The 23,257-nt window shown below is 39.0% G+C and overlaps 1 protein-coding gene across 6 annotated transcripts in view; it reads right to left on the reverse strand.

Annotated features, from left to right (window-relative positions):
* Positions 1–23,257, reverse strand: part of FNIP2 (folliculin interacting protein 2) — a 131,572-nt gene that overhangs the window by 64,049 nt on the left and 44,266 nt on the right. For 5 of the 6 annotated variants that reach the window (XM_042935170.1, XM_042935168.1, XM_042935169.1 and 2 more), the window contains exon 2: positions 1,435–1,561. In XM_042935170.1, coding sequence (XP_042791104.1) covers positions 1,435–1,561 — 127 coding nt within the window. Of the gene's footprint in view, positions 1–1,434; positions 1,562–20,535; positions 20,593–23,257 lie in introns of all 6 variants that reach the window. The other variant, XM_042935166.1, reaches the window with a different exon arrangement.

A 23,257-nucleotide genomic window follows, 5' to 3' on the forward strand; every position in this document is an offset into this window, starting at 1 on the left:
TTTCGGCTCCAGTCATGATCTCACGGTTCATGGGATCGAGCCTCACATCTAGCTCTGTGCTGACAGTGCAGAGCCTGCTTGGGATTCTCTCTTTCTCTCTCTCTGTCCCTCCCCCCAGCATGCACGCATGTACTCTCTCTAAATAAAGAAATAAATAAATAAACTTTAAAAAAAGAAAAACCAGTGAGAATTTTTTCTTCTACCTGTTACCACCATTAGGAGCCCTAGTGATGGTGTGTGGGTGTTTCAACTAAACCATCTGTGCAAGGCCTTCAGGGAAACAGGAAATGATATGGGAAATTAAGGGAGAAATCATGTCCTGTCAAGTGCTGGCTCACCTAAACTTTGATACAAATCTACCATTAAAGCCTACAGGTGAATCACCTGAGAGATTCCCCGCCCCCCCAACCCAACAAGCCCAACAACTACTGTAATGATTAGCTACCTGGCAGACTTCCACTATAAAGTACTATGGAATCTACCCAGCTAAACTGCCTTTAACCAAATACTTCCTTCCTGCAGAAATGATCCTTATCAAAAGCAGGAAAACAGCCCCTTGGCCCTGATGAAACAAAGACTGTGATATAAACTATTCATTTACTTAGCTACACATGCGATGAACTTCCAGAATTTGGTCAGTATAGACAGCAAGCTACTGAACATGAAAAGAATGAAAAGTCTAAAGGCGACAACTTAGAAGTACCTCAGGCTGAGGTCCAGAAGACTCAGGGAGGACCAGACTCTACTCCTCACCTGGACACGTGACCTTAACCTTTCCTGTTCTGGCTCCAGGGGATCAAGGGCTGCTCTGCCCTCACTTAACCCATCCCAGATCCTGCCGTGCCCCACCCCACAACACTCCCCCTCCCCCCACCCCTGCTTTGCACTAAAAAAAGGAAGTAAATAAAGTTTCCTTGGTCAAATGGGTTTGAGAAACACTCCCTTTTGAAGAGGACAGTGTATGTTAGCATACTGAAGCCTTATAGTAAGAAAAGCTATTTAATCTTGTTGAACCCAGTGCTATGTAATACCTCTTACTATCTATGAGAAATACCAGACAGAAGGATCTATTAACTTCCCTTCAGGCTAACACTTTCTGAATTTTAGAGTGCTCAGCTTTCCTATTACATAGCACATGTTTGGCATCAAAATCCTACTGAATTATAACTCAGCAGCAAATTTACCTCTAGTAATATTTACAGTACACTGCTGGGCATCTGTCATGACTCTCCGGTAAAAGTTTCACCTGGCATATTAATAAGAATGCAAATGCGGCAGGACGGGGTGGCGGAGAGCCTTTGTTTACGCTGCTTCTGAACCTTAATGACACATACAGTAGAGCTCAAAGAGAAGATTATGAACTAATAAACGACTGCTCAGAGAGGTGGTTAAAAGCACAAATTAAAAAGATGAAAGCAAATCTGCATTTCATACCTGAGTTGCTACCTCTTCAATCTTGTGAACCGCTTTAGAATCAAATAAGACTTGTCTTCCTCTTCTCTCACAGTCCTGGTAAACTATCAGGCGAATCTCATTCAGGTCAAACTCCGAACATGACCAACTGTGGATTCAAAAGAGAGAAAGAAGTTACGTTATCCACAATCCACAACACTTGGAATGGTCATGGCGAGCTAAGATTCCCAGCCAACATGCTATGTGCCTCTGACCAGGGGCAGACAGCCTTGTCTGTGGGCTCTAATGGGCCATTGTCCATGGCAAAGGTTTGGAAGACTGCTGTAAACAATAAATCACTGGAGAGAAAGTTTCTCCTTCCAAAGCCACTTTGGGCAAAGACAGCAACCAAAAACCATAAGGATGTGTGCAGAAAGCTAAATTTGGATTCCTGGATTCTGGGAATGGTACACCTGAGGTACAGGAATGTTCCAGCTTCTGTGTTATTGGCCAGGGAACCATTTGGAGCAAGTGAGTGGAGCCTTCTCCTCTCTTCCTCTCCCACCCACCAGGCTCAGGTGAAAATGAGTGGAATTACATATCCTAAATTTTAGAACTTTATTATAGCTGGCTTGGATACAGAAGTTTTGAAAACCAAGTGCATCACTGTACAGAATCTGAATTGCTAACAACAATCAGCAATGGAGGAAGCACAGCTTACTCCTGTTAAAAAGAAAACCACAGGCCCAAAATGGTGTCACTTAATCCAAGTCACCAAACCAGGACTGGCTTAACTGCTGTTTAGACCTCCCCTAGAAATAGTCTTAACCAGTCAATCAGGAATTTTCTGACTAACATGAGGTAATCTGTCACATGGGCCTACTCCTAGCCTAAAAGAAGATGAAGTAATCTGCATGATAAGACCCTTGTCCTTCCCCCTAAGGGAAAATGATCTAGCCTGAAACAATCCTTTCTTGTCTCTTGCTATTAACTCCTTGTTCCATCCTCCCCATAAAAACCTTCCATTTTGTACAACTCTTCAGAGAGCCCCTCTACTTGCTGGATGGGATGTCGCCACGTTTATGAATTGCTTAATAAAGTCAATTATAACTTCACATTAAAAGCTGCTGGGATAAAATTGCTCTAAACATAAGTTTGCTCTTGAGTAATAAATGAAATCAGAATGTGAGGACTATAAAAAAGGGCAATCATTTAAAATGCACTGCTTTGGGATGCCAGGCTGGCTCAGTCAATAGAGCGTGCAACTCTTGATCTTGGGGTCCTATGTTCAAGCCTCACGATGGGCATACAGCTTACTTTAAAAAAGTAAAAAAGTAAATATAAAATGCACTGCTTTGGACATATTCAGTTATTAGTCTGTTAATCCTGTCAACATATATTTGAGTGCCTACTATGTTTCAGGTACTGTGGTCCAGATGCTAGACATTCAGAAGTTAACTAAATAGAATTGGTCCCTGCCCTCATGGAGAACATGGTTTAGTGGGGAATACAGGGCCAATAATGATATAAATGTATAACTACAGATTGTCATAAGTGCAAAAAGGAAAAGGATATGATGAGTGTGTCTTATTTTCAGATCTGAAGAGCTGGGAAGTCCCTAAGGATTTAAGGAAGTGAAGGGGGTGCCTGGATGGTTCAGTTGGTAGAACATGTGACTCTTGATCTTGGGGTTGTGAGTTCAAGCCCCACGATGGGGGCAGAGCTTACTTAATAAAACAACAACAACAACCAAACAGAGGATTTAAGAAGTGATTTTTAAATAGGACTTGAAGAAGTAAGAGCTAAAGAGGTAAGGTGTGAGAATGAAGAACAGGGTAGGAAGAGAGTAGGCTGGGAAGACAGCAGGGGTCAGGATCATGCCCTAAGTGCAATGAGAAGCCAAGATGTACAAAGGTTGATAAACTCAGGTCTACACTTCTTAAAAATTCAACCTGGTTCCTCTAAGGAAAACATGGGTGGGGAGATTAAGACTGGAGGTAAGAAGGCCAAAGAGAATTTATTATCAGAGTTCAGGCCCTTCATCAGGAAGGTTAGAGGAACAGCAATGGAGGTGGAGGAAAGAGAACAGATATTAGGGGCAGAACTAATAAGAGTTAGCGGTAGGCTGCGAGGGTACTGGAGACAAAAGGAATGCCTCCTGCTTAGAGACAGCTGGAGAAGTAGGAGGAGTCCCCAAGGTATGGATGATAGGAAGTCACATAGATAGACTGACAAAAGCAAACTGTTTAAACTAAGAGACAGTCAACTACAATGAAATCAGACACATCTGGATCAAATCCATACTTTGAGTTTCCATTTTTTTCATCAGCACAATGAGAATATTAATGTCAACCTCACAAGGCTGCTAAAGGAATTAAATGAAATGTGTAAAGTGTTTCACATAGAGGCTGACACACAGTAAGTGCTCCAAAATGTTAATAATTACTTAAGAGAATTGTTAATGGTACAATTTTTTTTTTTTTTTTTTTTTACCAGCCACAAACTGTGCATTATTGGCTCTTTCCTTTTTCAGGCAATAGTAGTTAATATTGAATATGTTCTTTCAGGGTAGCAGATTAATTTTCTTAAATCCCAGCACCAAAAAATATAAAGCTCTGGTTGTACGTTCTTCTAACAACCTATATTCTGAGTTATCATGCCCAAGCAACCCTTCCTCCCAGTTTTGACAACAACATGGCAAGTTTATTTTAGAAATCATTTTCTTCTACTCTCAGTCCAGAGACAGTCTGTGATGTAGGCCTGGCTAATCAGACATGACCACACGACCCCCAGCTAGGTTATGAAAGCCAGTCCCCCAACTTAGCTGCTCAGCTAGGAAATGATAACCCTGGTGCCTATTTTTGCCAGTATGAGGTAAAAGCCTATCTCTGAAAATGAAGTCAGGGTGAAAGAAAGCAGAGGGAAGGAGTGGGATGAGGCACATTCCTGTTGGCAATCGAAGCCAACAGCTTCTGAGTGAGCACTATTCCTGGAGTTAGTTTTCTGTCACTTACAACCAAGAAGTCCTGAAGACTGTGCCCCAAACCACTAAATTTTTAAATTACATAAAGCCATTAAAAATACCCTCTATGGGGCGCCTGGTAGGCTCAGTCGGTAAAGCGTGCAACTTTTGATCTTGGGGTTGTAACTCTGAGCACTATGTTGGGTACAGAGATTACATAACAAAAATATCTGGGGGCGCCCAGGTGGCTCAGTTGGTTAAGCATCCCACTCTAGATTTCAGCTCAGGTCATGATATCACGGTTTGTAAGACTGAGCCTGGCATAGGGCTCTGTGCTAATAGCATGGGAGTCTGCTTGGGATTCTCTCTCTCTGGCCTTCCCTCACCCCCCAATAAATAAATAAAAAACATTTTTAAGAATCTTAAAAAAAAAAACCTCTGAAATTATTAAGACATAGTACATAGGCTGAAGTTATTAAAAATGGAAAAGCAAAGAGGATTTGTCTTTTTTTCTTGTTCCATCTGTTTTGCCCTAACAATTACACTTTGCCAAAATAGCTTTATAATTTACACAGCAAGTTGTTCAATCCTTATTTTTGAGGAGTAACCCTGACTCAAATACCAAACTGAGGACAGCCTGACTAGAAGAGCTAAGATTTAATAAGGATCATACCACCTTATTAAATGTTTCATGCTATTTTTCAATTTTAAAGGAATGGAAATAAAAGATAGGAGGCAGAAAGCACATACGTTGGATTGTCTAATTTTTTGACCCAAATACCTTCAAAAGGTATGCTTTATATAAGGCAAACTCCACTCTCCAGCTTCCATATGAATACTGCCTTATTTAATGTCTAATTATAATTTCATCACTAATACTAATGTAGAGGAAATTACAGTTGAGTAATTTGATGAAGAAAATACAGGCAGGACAAAGGACATTAAAAGAGTGCTTCAGAATAAGGCAGGCCTGGGATCAAATCTCAGGTCTGCCTCCTACTGGAGTTACAGCCTTAAGAAAGTCCCCCCCTCAAGCAGTACTTGTAAGACCTGGTGTGAAGATTAAAGGAGATAATCTGCGGAAATCTCCCAGCGCACTGTCAGCTTTTTTCCCTGGGATCCTCCATAACACAGGGCTTCACTGAGTCATAATCACATGCCACATGCATTTTCTGCATGTTCACATTCACTTCAACATTCAACCAAAGTTATTGTGGGGCTTCTGTGAGTACAGCCATGGTTCCTGGTGTTTTACTAAGGGCAACTTTGCGTGACTCAAAGAGGTATAAAAAATAAGCCGTGGGCTTTTGCCTTAAAATATCTATTTAAGAGATATTTATTCTAATGAGAACTACCTCATTGCTTTGCCTTGGTTGAAAGTAAGGCCCCTGGTTTTATTTATCTACTCTGGTCATGGCCATCTGAGCTGAGGCACAAAAAAGTAAGATGGTTTATCTACCTTTTCTTACTGTAAAATTTAAACAAAAGGACTTAGATGGACCCTTTTCAGTTTTAGGAGTCCATGATGGCAACATCTGCCGGCTGGAACTGAAACCAGCTGTTATTTCTGTAACTACTCATCAAAAGCAGGAAGAAAGTGACCAAAGTCTACATCACTTATCTGAAAGGTGACAATCAATAGTTCAAATGAGTTTAAGTACAGAAAACAGAATTCTCTTTAAAATATATGTAATCAGGGGCTCCTGGGTGGCTCAGTTGACTGACTGAGTGTCCAACTTCGGCTCAGGTCTTAATCTCACAGCTCATGAGTTCGAGCCCTGCATCAGGCTCTGTGCTGACAGCTTGGAGCCTGGAGCCTGCTTCGAATTCTGGGGCTCCCTCTCTCTCTGCCCCAACCCACTCGCATTCTGTCTCTCTCAAAAATAAACAAACATTAAAAAAATAAATAAAATAAAATAGAATAAAATAAAATAAAATAAATATAATCAGGAGTACCTGGGTGGCTCAGTCGGTTGAACATCCAACTTCAACTCAGGTCATGATCTCACAGTTTTGTGAACTTGACCTCCACATCGGGCTCTGCACTGGCAGTACAGAGCCTGCTTGAGATTTTCTCTCTCCCTCTCTCCCACTCCCACTCTCTCTCTCTCTCTAAATAAAATAAAATAAAATAAAATAAAATAAAATAAAATAAAATAAAATAAAATAAATAAAACCATGTGTTGTGGGTTTAATCGTGTCCCCCAAAACGGTATGTTCCATTCCTAATTCACAGTACCTGTCAACATGACCATGTTTGGAAAGAAGATCTTTGCAGATGTAATCAAGTTAAGATGAAATCATACTAGATGAGGGTGATTAGTGTCTTCATGAGAGGAGGGAAATTTGGACATAGACACAGAGGGAAGGTGATGATGGACAGATTGTGGAGTTATGCTGCTACAAGCCAATGAAGGCCAAAGAAGCCTGGCAGTCAGGGGGATACAATAAATAAGAACTGGGTAAGTCATTATTCTCTAGTCATTTAAAATCTACAAGACACAATCATATAGGTAACTACATGAAAATAAAAGGGTTAGGCAGAATATAGAAAGCAAAAAAAAAACAAAAAAAAAAACAAAAAAAAAAAACAGGAAAAGTTTCCAGAAGAAGCAATATCTGAACTGATGAAGTTAGGAAGAATGGCAAGGATTCCACATGTAATGTAAACAGGGGAGAGAGTCATTGCAGAATGAGGGCATGACATAAATAGAAAAAGTCAAATGGTACAAAGTCGATCTTAATTTCTTGAAACATGTCTACTACAGAAGAATTATGCAGGAGATGAGTCTGGAAAGACAGTATAGGCCTACTTGTGGAGGACCCTGAATGTCAAGCCAAGGAATGTATGTTTGCTTCCACAAGCAGTGGTGTGCCATTCCAACTTTCTGAGATGGGAAATGACATCATCTGACTTGTGTTTCAGGAGAACTAAAGCTGTTTAACAAAGCCATTTTCAGAGCCATTGGAATGGTGGTAGTGACTTGCATACCCAGGGTTTCAAGAAGTCATGGCTAATAAGGATGAGACAAGTAGTTGTATGATTTGCCAACATCCTCCAAGACCAATTCTAGTGTTCATGCTTGACTGGTCCTTTGAACTTTTATAGGAGTCAGGCTAGAAGTGGGCTCAAGTACAGCCATGTTGAAACATGATCTATGGAGGATGAATACTTCAAAAATGTTTTCCCTTTTGCTCTCATGCAAGGAAATAACCCTTATATAGTCAACAACAAGTTCACAGGAAGAGTTTAGAGGGCAGTCCTGTGATCTAAGAATGTGAATATTTAAAAAGTCAGGTAGGTGGGAATGCAAGCTGGTGCAGCCATTCTGGAAAACAGTCTGGAGATTCCTCAAAAAACTAAAAATAGAACTACCCTACGACCCAGCAATTGCACTAGTAGGCATTTATCCACCGGATACAGGTGTGCTGTTTCAAAGGGACACATGCACCCCCATGTTTATAGCAGCACTATCAACAATAGCCAAAGTACAGAAAGAGCCCAAATGTCCATCAAGGGATGAATGGATAAAGAAGATGCGGTATATATATATACAATGGAGTATTACTCAGCAATCAAAAAGAATGAAATCTTGCCATTTGCAACTACGTGGATGGAACTGGAGGGTATTATGCTAAGTGAAATTAGTCAGTCAGAGAAAGACAAAAATCCTATGACTTCACTCATATGAGGATTTTAAGAGACAAAACTGATGAACATAAGGGAAGGGAAACAAAAATAATATAAAAACAGGGAAGGGGACAAAACAGAAGAGACTCATAAATATGGAGAACAAACCGAGAGTTACTGGAGGGGTTGTGGGAGGGGGGATGGGCCAAATGGGTAAGGGACATTAAGGAATCTACTCCTGAAATCATTGTTGCACTATATGCTAACTAATTTGGATGTAAATTTTTAAAAATTAAAATTAAAATTAAAAAAAAAAAAAAAAAGGTAGGGGGCACCTGGGTGGCTCAGCTGGTTGAGCGGCTGGCTTTATTTAGCTTAGGGATCTCAGAGTTCATGAATTCGAGTCCTACATCGGGCTCTCTATTGTTAGCACAAAGCCCACTTCAGATTCTCTATCCTCCTCTCTCTCTGCCCTTCCCCTACTCATACTTTCTCAAAAATGAATAAACATTTAAAGTAAATAAATGAATAAATAAAATATGATAGAGAAATTTAAGTGGTCCAAGAAAAAGTAAAATTAAACAAAAAAATCAACAATAACAATCACAACAGAAAATGGCAAAAACTACCCATTTAACAAGTAGCTCCCACATGCCTACTGGGTGCTTGCACTCTTCCAACCACTGGGATACAGCTGTGAACAAATCATAATTCCTGCTCTGATGAAACTTTTACTGTATTTATGACGATATTTTACTCTTAAGCCCTATTCTGTGTTTCTTCTACCAACTCTCATTGCTCCTCTTCTCTTTCTCAAAAAAGTTTCTAAAATCAAACAGAAACCCTCTAGAAAGGTTTGCTCAAGAATAGTGAGGAAGGGGGTGCCTAGGTGGTTCAGTCTGTTAAGCATCAAACTTAAAAAATGTATATTTTTAATGTTTATTCATTTTTTGAGAGAGAGAGAGAGAGATAGGGTGTGAGTGGGGGAGGGGCAGAGAAAGGGAGACCCAGAATCTGAAGCAGGCTCCAGGCTCTGAGCTGTCAGCACAGAGCCAGACACAGGGCTTGAACCCACGAACTGCGAAATCATGACCTGAGCCAAAGTCAGATGCGTAACAGACTGAGCCACCCAGGTGCCCTAGCCTCCAACTCTTGATTTCGGCTCAGGTCATGATCTCACAGTTCATAAGCTCAAGCTCCACGCTGGGCTCTGCATTGACAGCATGGAGCCTATTTGGGATTGTCTTCTTGTCTCTCTGCCCCTCCCGTGCTTATGTTCACACTTGATCTCTCTTTCTCAAAACAAATAAATAAACATTTAGGGGGAAAAAGTAGGGAGGAAGTCCTAATGACTCTTACCTAAAAATAAAGGAAAACTAGAAGTGGAGAAAAGGGGAAATTGTGTTTGAGATGGCAACAGAGTTCACCCTGTCAGCACAAATGTACATCATTCCCCACTCAGTACCACACTAATTATTTCAAGAAAAAAAATTATGTAAATAATGGCAGTAACAAATTTGGAATTCTGCTTTGTTTTGTTTTGTTCTGGTCTGGGTTACTACTCTCAGAAAGAAAGCAAACAGGAAAGGTAATTTGGAAATTAATTGATGTTCCTGTTTTATAGTGAAACTGTCTTTGCTGTAAAACTTGCCAAGTTTACTTGCAGAGTAACTACATAAAAACTCACCACTGAATTTCTGTTCTGTGGTCAACAGTATAGTAAGAAAAGTACTTAAAGACTCCAATTCTTATCAGAAACTTTTATACATAAAGCTAGCCTAAAGATGTAATTTAAAAATGATTCCAATTAAATGTATCCCATTGCTATTTTACCAAAAAAAATTTATACTGGATATTGGCTACAACTTTGTCTTTAACAAAGTAGGTGATATGTAAATCCTTTACTCCTTTTGTAGAAGAAATGTGGGGAAAGAATAAATCCCTATAATCAGCAGCATGACGTACAAAGAGCACTGTTAGTAACAAGAGCCCTAAAGCACACTCCTGCATTCGTTCCTTCCACGCCATTTTATTTTTTTATTTTTATTATTTTTAAAAACTCTTTTTTGAAGTTCATTTATTTTGAGAGAGAGCATGTGAGCAAGAGTTGGGGAGGGGCAGAGAGCAAGGGAGAGAGAGAATCTCAAGCGCAGAGCCTGATGCTAGACTCGATCCCACAAACCATAAGATCATGACCAGAGCAGAAATCAAGAGCTAGACGCTTAACCAACTGAACCATCTAGGTGCCCCTCCTTCCATGCAATTATAGGACCTGGCTTGACCCAGGTACCATGAAAGATATACCAGGAATAGAAATTAACTAGATCCAGTTTCCACCTCAAAATTCTTACAATTTGCTATGGGAAGGCCAACATACAAACACTTAAGTAAACTACACTGTCACAGATACTGAGATTAATGTCCATATGTCTTGTAGAACTTACAGGACAAAGAGGTCGAATCCACATTGTAGGGGAAAGAGATGGGTGCAAGTCACAGAGGATGTGATGCTTGGGACATGGATTAGTATTAACCAGGGTAAACAGAGCTTCTAATTCTAGCTCTGCAACTTTCAAGTCAGGTGACTTTAGGAAAGCACTTATCCAGGGCTTAGCTTTCCCAAAGTGTATCTATGTGCCTTATCTACCTCTCCCAAGGTTGTTGGGAAAAACAAAGACTAAGTATGAAGGTACTCTTAAAACTGTAAAGCATAAATCAAAGATAAGTTCAGATACACAATCTTTTCACTGAGATCTTTGTGGCCAGGTATTTAAGAATTCAGAATTTTTTATACTTTAGAAAGAAGGTATTATGTAATACCTCCTCCAGGGTTCAAGGTATAACCAAATCCCCAAATCAAACAAATGTAACACCAGGCCAAGTTATGAATATTTATGCTGAGCGGATTAGACAGAAACTATACATAGCTTCACAATAGTTCAGGTTAATTCTAAAAATCTTTTCAGAGATTTTAGGATTTTAGAATTGTAGGATAAGAGATTGTTGACCAATGCAATACTTACTATGTCTTAAGGAAGGTCAAAAGACTGGAATAAGTAACATTCAGTCCAACCAACATTATTCCAAATATAACTGATCCATAACAAAGATGACCATCAAGTTTATGTGTAAGTAGGTTGTTAACTCAGAACTTGTTTCTCCCTCCCCCTGAAATAAGGCTATAAATGGTTGTAAGGGTCACAAGCTAAAACCACGTAAATCTTCATATAATGAGTTCACACAGCAATAACAAAACATTATGAGTCACAATATAGCCTGAGGTTTGGATGCTATGAACAGGGAACTATGAAGTACAGAGGAGGAAAAGACAGAATTCCTTCCTTTTTTCCTGAGTTCAGGGTCATGTCTCTGAAACAGGTAAAGACTCTGAAACAGGTAAAGTTTATGTGTGGCCCTCAAGTCACCATGCCCCACACCCCCACTGCCCTGGGGCCACCATGGGCATCCACAAAACTGCAAGGCACTGCACTGGGCATCAGAATGCCTGAGTTCTAGGCAAGATCGACAGTCCAATCCTGGTCACACTGCTTCATCTCTTACTCCAGTGTTTCTTCCCCTTTAAAAATGACGGGTTGGGGCTAAAATCACCTCTCAAGATCTCATTCTTCCAACTCTAACACACTAAAATTCCAAATCATCTATAAAGTGTGTGCACAGCATAATTTGGAATAGATGACCCCAGCCAAGTACTAAGAGGAAAGCAATCTTAATTAATCCACATTATTGCACAGCATCCTTTAACCCTTCTAGATATACTCTATACTTTGACAAACATGTTTCTTAATATAAATGCATCTTTAACTGATAGAATTTTCAAAAGATGCTAACAAAATCTGCAGAGGAAAAGCACAAGTTCTTTTGAGGCAAGAGGGTCACTGAGTAGGCAGGTGACTATGCCAACCAGAATTCCACCCCTGGCTAGCTTTGCCAGATTTTATTGTTGCTATTAATAGGTTTTTCTCTTTCTGCCCTTTAAAAACTCACAGAATCTCTAAATATGGACCATATTTTCCAAAATAATTTCTTGAATTCATAAAAGAGCACTACTCATTCTTTTCTGGTATCTATAAACTGGAAGCTACCTATATTTAAAAAAAAAAGGTGGGGGGTGCTTGGCTGGCTCAGTCAGAAGAGCATGTGACTCAATCTCAGAGTCACGAGTTCAAGACCCATGCTGGGTATATAGATTAAAAAAAAAAAAAAAAAGCTTTGGGACACCTGGGTGGCTCAGTCGGTTGGGCATCCGACTTCGGCTCAGGTCATGTTCTCACAGTCCGTGGTTCGAGCCCCGTGTCGGGCTCTGTGCTGACAGCTCAGAGCCTGGAGCCTGCTTCTGATTCTGTGTCTCCCTCTCTCTGGCCCTCCCCTGCTCATGCTCTGTCTCACTCTCTCAAAAATAAATAAACATTAAAAAAACTTAAAAAAAAAAAGCTTTGCTGTACACTGTACATCTCCATGCATGCTTTAATTTTAATATTCACTGAGCTAATTCTTTCACACTCCTGTCAGCATAACGCAGTCAACATTCGTTACTATATTTTAGGATTACCGAAATGCATAATGGCCCTGCTGAAAGCTAACTTGCATCAACATGATTTCATATCTTCTTTGAAGTAAGGTTTCCCTACCTTCTCCACCCACCCACGGAACTTATATGCTAATCACAGATAAATATTCAAGACACTGGCTTATACATTAATTCTAGATCCATTTAAATTGTACACAGATAACATAATAATACTATTTTCCTAGAAGATTCCCAAGGTCTAAATCATTGTTATCTCCATAAGGTCTTTTGTTTGCAAAATGAGAAAGCCAAAATCAACAGAAACTGTACCTATCTTTGTTTGTAAAATATTAGCTCTAAAAGAGATGGGCACAGGCGAGCACGTGTGGAATGGTCAGAGGGCAGCAGTGCAGGGCCGGGCCATGGGGCAGAGGGCAGAACCAAAATAAGAGGGTTGGGGGAGAGGGGGAAGAACAACATGGGTGCAAACACACATACTCTTTGACCCAGCAATTCCACTTGTAGGCATTAATCCTACAGATCAATTTGCAAAAGTTCAAAATGATTATGTACAAAAAGGTTTTCACTGTAGCACTGTTTGGAATAGCAAAGGACTGGAAACAACCATCAACACAAGACTGTTAAACTATGGTCCATCCATACAATGGAGTACTATACAGATACAATAACAAATGAGGAAGATCCTTATGATTCTATAATAAGCTAGGATATCATCTTAATAGGAAGAAAGAAGTACAAAACATTGTGTGTAGAATGCTCTCATATGTATTTTTTTTTTAAAAGGAAAAAATGTAGGAAAAACTCTGGATTTTACTATATGTACATAGAGTATCTCTAGAAAGACAAATAATGAGTTGTAAGACTGGTTGTGTCTAAAACTATTTAATACACATCTGTTAAAACAGCATAGAATGTAGACCCTGGAGCCAGGTGGCCTGGGCTCAAATCCTCACTCTACCTCTTTCTAGTTCGTGACTTTTGGAAGTTACCTAACCTCGTTGTTCCTCAGTATCTCATCTGCAAAATGCCTACCTCATAAGTGTTTGAGGATTAACAAAGAGCCAGGCACACAGTAAGTGTGCTGTAAGTACTCACTGAGACTTTGTACCTTTTGAATATTTAACCATATGACTATACTACTTCTTGAAAAATTAAAAATAAAATAAATCATGAAACTGAGGAATACAATAGAAACATTCTATTTTTTTTGAACCCATCAAAGATTGTATTATTGCCTTAAGACAAACAACCTTAATTACTGTTTGCTTTAAAAAGCTTCTTGGTAGCTGAAGCATGAGGCAGTGGGTGAACTCCCACAGGGAAACCACCTTAATGAATTCAAGGCATTTAGATTCAGTTTCAAATATGTAGTTTGGCTTCATACAATGACATTTATTGAGCTTGTCAGTATTCATATACCACATTGTCCTGCCCTTCTTCATCCCCTGCTTCCCCAAGGACAGGACAAGTTTCTCTCTAAAAAGTAACCCCTCTTCTCATTTATTAAACCTATTTATATATAGCCTCTGGGTTTGTTATTACTGCTCTAGTACTGTATCAAATTGATTTCTATCATATTAAATAGCTGACCTTTTTTTACTGCACAATCTCACAGAGCCTAAAGACACAACTTCCAGAAAGTCTGACTTCTGGATATAGGCTCTGGTGATGAGAGCCACACAGCACATGCACAAATAATTACCTAACATTTTAGAGTCTCCCAAACACTTTACAGAATTCACCTGAAGTAATCTTCACAAAAGTCCCGTGAGAGCGTGTATTACATGTTTTACATAGAAATTAGGAGACTTTTTTTTTCAATTTTTTTAACATTTATTTATTTTTGAGACAGAGAGAGACAGAGTATGAACAGGGGAGGGGCAGAGAGAGAGGGAGACACAGAATCTGAAACAGGCTCCAGGCTCTGAGCTGTCAGCACAGAGCCCGACGTGGGGCTCGAACCCACGGACTGTGAGATCATGACCTGAGCCGAAGTTGGACGCTCAACCGACCGAGCCACCTAGGTGCCCCAGAAATTAGGAGACTTTTAAAAAGTTATAACCAGGAGCGCCTGGGTGGCTCAGTTGGTTGGGTGTTGGCCTCTTGGTTTCAGCTCAGGTCATGATCTCACAGTTCATGAGTTCGAGCCCTGCATCGGGCTCCACCCTGACAGCGCAAAGCCTGCTTGGGATTCTCTTTCTCTCTCTCTGCCTCTTCCCGGCGCTAACTTGCGTGTTCTCTCTCTCTCTCTCTCTCTCTCTCTTTCTCCCATGCTTAGATTCTCTCTCTCTCAAAATTAAAAAAAAAAAAAAAAAAAGTTGTAACCAGTAAGTGGCAAAGACAGGACGCAAACCAATGTTTCCTGATTCCAGATTCTGTGCTGTTCCAACTCTGCTATGTTATCACCTTAATATTAGTAGCAAACAAGTCAGGGTAACATCCTTTACATTCCAGGACATCCCTCTGCATTTCTTTCTGAAGTATAAAAACCTGTTACATTTGAAAAATAAGAATATTTGTGATATAATGTCAAGACTGAAAAGCAGAACACAGAATTATGTATACAGTATGAATTACCTCAACTATGTACAAAAACAAAAACTGCTATCAAAGAAAGTTCACCAAAAATTAGTAGCTCATATCACAGACAAAAGATTAATCCCCTACTATAAAAAGGACCATAAACCAATGAAGAAAAGGGCTCACAAACCAATGGAAAACTGGGCAATGTATACAGATAGTTCATAGAAAAAATATTAAGATGATTTTTAAATATATGAAAAGATGTTAAATCTTACTCCTAGAGAAAAGCAAATTAAATTCATACACCTATCAGATTGGCAAAATTCCAAAAGTTAGACACCCTATGCGATTAATACGAGCAGAGGCACAAAAAAGTAGAACTACATGGTGGGGGCAGGAGAGTAAACTGTCATAGATATCAGAATTACAAGTATTTTTAACCCTGGACCCACCAATTCTATTTCTGGAACTAAACAGATATAAACATGTATGTGTGTGTGTGTACATATATATGTACATACATACATATATATCTATGTATGTATACATATGTGTATCTATGTACGTACACACATACATATATATGTATGTACATAGATACATATATCTTTGCAGCATGTTTCCTAAGAGCAGAAGACTGGAAACAACTGGAGAAGACATTGGTAGGGGCAAATAATATCATTTATGTCAAATTCACGCAACAAAATACCAAGCAGCTACTGTAAAGAGTGTGCAAGTATGACAGTAATGCCTGTAAGATCTCCAAATTATACTGAAAGTTCAAACAGCAAAAAGAACATGCTACCTTTTGTGTAAGAAGGAAGAATACAGATTTGTTTTTGCTGATTTCTGCATAAAAGAAACACTTAAAAAAATTTAGTTTATAAAAATTGAATTTTATTTTAAAAAGTTTTTAAATTTGTAATGTTTATTTTTGAGAGAAAGAGAGATACAGCATGAGCGGGTGAGGGGCAGAGAGACAGGGAGACACAGAATCCCAAGCAGGCTCCAGGCTCTGAGCTATCAGCACAGAGCCTGACGTGGGGATCGAACTTACGAACCTCGAGATCATGACCTGAGCCAAATTCAGACACTTAACCGCCTGAGCCACCCAGGTGCCCCTAAAAAAAATTTTTTTTAATGTTTATTTATTTTTGAGAAAGAGCAGAGACAGAGTGTGAGCGGGGAAGGGATAGATACAGAATCCGAATCAGGCTGCAGGCTCCGAGTTGTCAGCACAGAGCCCAATGTGGGGCTCAAACTCATGGACCGCAAGATCATGACCCAAGCCAAAGTTGGAAACTTAACCGACTGAGCCACCCAGGTGCCCCTAAATTGAATTTTAAAAAGTAGGAAAAGGAAGAATAGTTCTGACCTTTGAAGGCAAAATTCACAAGAATACTCTGGTCTCCCAGGTAAAAAGCCTGATTAGTCTATCAGAAGTAGTTTTTTCTTCAATTGGTTCTAAGAGATTTCCAGATTTTATAGTCTACTCCTGGTTATAGAGGCATGGGGATGAAGCAGACAAAACAAGGCCAGGAGCTTGGCCAGCACCTTCTAAGACTGGTTTTTAAATTATATGGCCCAGATAGTTGACAAATTTGCCTGAAAATGCGCTCTCTGGTTGGGCAGGGAAGACAAGCCTTCCAAAAGACAATACTGGATTGCTGTCCTAGAGAGAGAGAGAGACCAGCAGTCTGGGAGTCAGTAGTCGAAATAAGATGCTGTTGGGAGGCCAGAACACTTATTAAGGCCACAGAAAGGCAGGTGAGTGGCCATGAGTCTTCACAGGGAAAGGCTGAAGCAGTGGTTAGGAAGTGCTCCTGCTGCCATGCCTGTCACATGAAGGTGAGGATGATGGGGAAGCTCCAAGCAATGGCAGCCAAGTGAGCTGGAGAAAGGGCTCCCTGCTCCTTTCTCACCCACCTGCACCAGGTGGACACCTGTGACCTCTGCCTATTGTTCCTGGCATCCAGGATTTCTTCATCTAAAAAAAGTCCATAAAAACATGTCCGGGGTTTGGGGTTGTGCCTGGGTGGCTCAGTCAGTTAAGTGTCCATCTCTTGATTTCAGTTCAGGTCATGATCTCACCATTCGTGAGATCAAGCCCCACATTGGGCTCTGTGCTGACCGTGTGGAGACTGCTTAGGATTCTCTCTCTCCCCCTCTCTCTGCCCCTCTTCTGTACTTTTTCTCTCTGGTGCTCAAGTGCGCACACGTGTGCTCTCTCAAAATAAATAAACATTAAAAAAAAAAACATGTACAGGAATGTTTATACAGCATTCTTCATGATAGCCAAAATGTGGAAAGCAACCACATGTCCATCATCGGATAAACACAATGTGGCACATCCATACAATGGAGTATTGTTTGGCAATAAAAAGGGATGAAATACTAATACATGCTAGAACAGGAGTGAACCTTGAAAGCATAGTAAGTGAAAGAAATCAACTACAGAGAATCATATGTTATATGATTTCACTTATACAAAATGTCTAGCATAGGCAAATTTACAGAGACAGCAAATTAGCAGCTGACTAGAGCTGGAGGTAGGGAGATTGGGGAATTGTGGAATAACAGTTAAATTTTGTGTGGGGTTTCTTCTGGGGGTAATGGACTGTTCTGAAGTTGATTTTGGTGATGATGCACAATTCAGTGAATGCACTAAAATCCACTGAAGTATAAATACACGTTAGATGGGAGGATTGTGTGGTATGTGAATCATCTCAATAAAGCTGTTTTAAAAGAAACAAGATACATTTTGTGTACAGGCCCCCCACCGCCACCCCACCCAAGGATGATGAGCAGTGGGAAGACTCATGCACTGTGTTGGGAAAGAAGCTGAGGCAACTGCTTTGAAGAATATCTAGTAAAGCCAAAGATTCACATATCGTAAAACCTAACAATTCCACTCTTGGGGGCATATACCCTATGGAAATCCATACAGATGTGCAGAAAAAGACAAGGGCAATACTATTCACTGCAACATTGTTTATAACAGTAAAATAGTTTGTAAAAACAAAATTAAAATGTTCATCAATAGACTAATGGATACATAAATTGTGAATGCTATACTGGAATTTAGAATTACCGAACTAGAGGTACGTGAATATGAATAAATTTCAAAAAACATGCAATTCCTCAAAATAATATGTACAGTATGCTACTCATTCTATAATGTTAAATACGTGTGACCCAGTATTATTTATGGATACATTATAACCAGTAAACTAAAAATATAGCAGAGGCAAATATTCAGAATGTGGTTACCTCTGGAAGGAGGAAGAAGGTAGAAGACTAGGCCCAGTAAGGACTATGTAGGAAGCAACATCTGTTCCCCTCGTGTTTTAGATCTTTTGTTTTTAATTATATATGTGAAGCAAGAGTGGTAAAATGTTAAGATTTAACAAAACTTGGTTGTGGGTACACATATGGTTATTATACCATGTTCTGTATTTTCCTTATGGTTGAAATATTTCATAATAAAATGAAAATCCTTTTCCCTTTGAGGGAAATCCTCAATCCCTTTAAGGTTCCTCAAAAAATTAAAAAGAGAACTATCCTATGATCAAAGAATTGCACTACTGAGGATTTACACCAAAATTACAAAAATACAAATTCAAAGGGATACATGCATCCCTATGTTTATTACAGCATTATTTACAATAGCCAAACTATGGAAGTAGCCCAAGATAGATGAATGGATTAAGAAGGTATGATATTATATATATAATATTATACACACACACATATATATATATACACACACACACCCCACCCAAGGATGTATGGGTATATATACATATATGTGTGTGTGTATACATACATATATATATATGTGTGTACATATATATATGATATATATATATATACCTATATACACACACTATATATACACATATATACACACACACACATATACATGCAATGGAATATTATTTGGCCATAAAAAAGAATGACATCTTGCCATTTGCAACAACATGGATAGAGCTAGAAAGTATAATGCTGAGCAAAATAAGTCAGAGAAAGACAAATACCACATGATCTCACATATATGTGGAATTTAAGAAACACAAATAAGCAAAGGAAAAAAGGAGAAAGACAAACGAAGAACAGACTTCTAACTATAGACAACAAACTGATGGTTACCAGAGGGGAGGTGGGTGGCGGGATGGATTGAATAGGCATTAAATAGCATACTTATCATGATGAAAAATAAAAAGAGAGAGGACACTGGCATAGACCAGGTTGTAATAGTGGAGGTGGCAAGAAGTAGTCAGACTTGGGGTAGTATTTGAGGGTAGAGCCAGCTGGAATTGCTATGGATTGGATACAGTGTGTAAGGAAGGGAAAAAAAAAAAAAAAAAAGAGGAGTCATAACTACGACCATCAAGAGAGAGAAAGCTGCAGGTGGGACAAGTTGTTGGATATACAAACCTGGAGGGCAGGGGAAAAGTCTGGGCTAGAGTTATAAATGTGGGAGCTGTTGGCAAACAGATGGTACTTCAAGCCAAAGGCTGAATGAGATCACTAAGGAAAGTGAGTGTGAGTAGAGAAGAGGTCCAGGACTAAGCCTTCAAGCACACCAACATTAATGGGTGGGGAGAAAAGGAGGACTCAGCAAAGAAGATCAAGCTGGAGCAATCAAGAAAGGGGAGAATGCTGGAGTTAAAAAGAAAGAAAAAAAAAAAAGAAGCAAAAGAAAATGCTAAATGGGTTTTTAAATGGAAAAAAAGATTTATAAAAAACTAATAAAATTGATTACCTCAAGGGCATGGGGAAGAATAATGAGGTGGGAAAAATATATTTCAAATATATATTTTTATTGTTGAACCAAGTGAATGAATTATCTCTGAAGGCATATAGAGAAAATGCTTTTAAAATGTTAAGGAAAAAACCCTCACATTCATATGCTTTAAGAGGTGATTTAACCTATAAAAGGTGTTAGAGTTGGGGGGGGGGGGGTGTTCCTTACCTTTGATTCAGGTTTCCAAGTAGAGGCACAATCCTGATTAGTGTTAACATTCCTATCTGTCTTCACCCCTACATGCTCCTTCCCAGGGGAAGAAGAATGATTTCTGATTGATAAACTGTCCTTTATGATTTGCTATCTATCTGTTTGCAGAGCACACACAAACTAATCTAACCTTCAACTACTCAACATCAAGTTTTATAGGGGTGAACCCCTATTAGGTAAGGCCTATGTGTGTCTTCAGCTGCTTATGACAAGGTGGGTGAACAGGTCTAATTCTAAGGTTATTAGGTAACTCCTTGTTGTTACATATAGTAACCATTTCCAAATGTAGATATTTTGGTTTCTATCTATCTGACCAATTTCTATCTCCCAATTTTCAAATTCCATTGGGGAAGGAAAATTTCCTACAAGGAAAATTATCTGCCAAGAAGACTGTCAGAAATGTGAATAAGAATAGGTTTCTTTCTAAACTAGAAACCCAAACATCCACCAGCAGAACATACCTTAAGTTTTGAAGCCATCCATTTAAGAACATACTACAGAGTCATGAAAACTTGCTCCTGAAAACATTTTAATAACATGGGAAAAATATTATACTGAGTAAAAAAGCAGATTCTGTAACTTGATATCTGAATATGATTCAGTTAATACAGCTTATATTTATGTACCAATAAAAGACTATAAGAAAATAAAAGTATTAACAGTAGTAAAATTTGTGTGATAGCATTATGAGTAATTTGAATTTTCATTTTTATATTTGTTTGCATCTTCCAAATGTTCCATAATAAAATTGTATCATTTTGGTAATCAGAAAAAATATTTAAGAACTAGCTTAAAATAAGTTTAGTAACTACAAAGAGAAAAAGATGGAGGAATTTAAAAAGAAAAAAGGACAGGGTGCCTGGGTGGCTCAATCAGTTAAGTGCCCAACTCTTGGTTTCAGCTCAGGTCATATCTCATGGTTTATGCATGGGGCTCTGTGTGATGGTGGGATGCCTGCCTGGGATTCTCTCTCTCCCTCTCTCTCTACTCCTCCCCTGCTCATGCTGTCTCTGTCTCTCTCAAAAATAAACTTAAACAAAGAAAAAGAAAAAAGAAAAAAGGCAAGTAGCTAGCTTGACATAAATGTGGTCCTGCTCTGAAAAATACAACTGTTAAAATATTTTAAAAATACTTCATATACCAGCTATTAACAAGAGGAATTTAAAATTAAAAACACCATACCATTAATATTAGCTCACTATCCCACAAAAGAAATACTTAGGTATAAGTTTAACAAAATATGTATAAGATCTATATGAGGAAAACTATAAAACTCTGATAAAGGGAATCAAAGAACCAAATAAATGGAGAGATATTACATGTTCATGGGTAGGAAGACTCAAGATGTCAGTTCTTCCCAATTTGATCTACAGATTCAATACAATCCCAATCAAATTTCCAGCAAATTATTTTATGGATATAAACAAATACATTCTAGAGCTTATTTGTGGAGGCAAAGGACCCAGAAGAGCCAACATAACACTGAAGGACAAGAGCAAAGTTGGAAGACTAAAAATACCCAACGTGAAGACTTACTACAAAATTACAGTAACCAATACAGGAGGGTACTGATAATAGAACAGACAAACAGATCAACAGAAAAGAACAGAGAACCCAAAAACAGATTCACACAAATATAGTCAACTGATCTTTGACAAAAAAATCATAGGCAACACAATGGAGAAATGACAGCCTTTCAGCAAATGGTGCTGGAACAAATGGACATCCACACGCAGAACAATGAGTCTTGACACAGATCTTAAATCCTTCACAAAAACTCAAAATGAATCACAGACCCAAATGTAAAATGCAAAACTCTAACATTCCTAGAAGATAACATAGGAGAAAAATCTAGATGACCTTGGACATGGTGATGACAACCAAAGCACATGTAATGAAAGAAACAATTGATAACCTGGACTTTATTTTTTTTTTTTTTAATTTTTATTTACTTACTTTGAGAAAGAAGGCTCACACATGAGCAAGAGTAGGGGAGGGAGGAGGGGGCAGGGCAAGAGAGAGAATCCCAAGCAGGCTCCATGCTCAGCATGGAGCCGGATGCAGGGCTTAATTTTACAAGCATGAGAGCCTGATGCCAAATACCACAGATACCTGAGCCAAAATCAAGAGCTGGAAGCTTAACCAACTGAGCCACCCAGGTTCCCAATAACCTATACTTTATTAAAATTAAAAACGTCTCCCCTGCCTGAAAAACTACTAACAAAAAAAATTAAATTAAAAACTTCTCAACTATGAGAGACAGTAACAAGAAAATGAGAAGACAAGCCACAGACTGGGAGAAAATATTTGCAAAAAAACATATTTGATAGAGGTCTGTCATCCAATATATACAAAGAACTCCTAAAACCCAACAATAAGAAAATGAACAGCCCAATTAAAAATTGGGCAAAGACCTGAATAGACACCCCCCAAAATAGGATATAGAGATGGTAGATAAACATATCAATGATGCTCTACGTCATACGTCATTAGAGAAACACAAATTAAGACAACAGTGAGATACCACTACACTGCTATTAGAATGGCCAGAACGCTGGCAAAACCAAATACTGACAAGGATGTGGATTAACATGAACTGTCATTCTCTGTTGGTGGGAATGCAAAATGGTATAACCACTTTGGAAGTTTGGCTGTTTCTTAAAAAAAAAAAACAAAAAAACAAACTCGTACCTTATGATCCAGCAATCATACTCCTTGATATTCACCCAAAGGAGTAAAACTTATGTCTATACAAAAACGCACACAGAGATGTTTACAGTAGCTTTATTCCTAATTGCCAAAACTTGGAAACAACCGAGATGTCCTTCAGTAGGTGAATGGATAGATAAACTGTGCTACATCCAGACAACAGATAACTACTCAGTGGTAAAGGGAAATGAGCTATCAAGCCAAGAAAATACATGGAGGAAGCTTTAATGCATATTACTAAGTGAAAGAAGACAATCTAAAAAGACTACATATGGGGCGCCTGGGTAGCTCAGTCAGTTAAGCAACCGAATCTTAATTTTGGCTCAGGTCATGACCTCACAGTCCATGAGATCAAGCCCCATGTCAGGCTCCACGCTAACATGGAGCCTGCTTGGGATTCTCTTTCCCTCTTTCTCTCTGTCCTCCCCTACTCGCCTGCTCTCGCTCTCTCTCTCTCTCTCTCTCCCCTTCTCT

This window comes from Panthera leo, chromosome B1 (assembly GCF_018350215.1).
Source record: "Panthera leo isolate Ple1 chromosome B1, P.leo_Ple1_pat1.1, whole genome shotgun sequence".
NCBI classification, from domain to species: Eukaryota; Metazoa; Chordata; class Mammalia; order Carnivora; family Felidae; genus Panthera; species Panthera leo.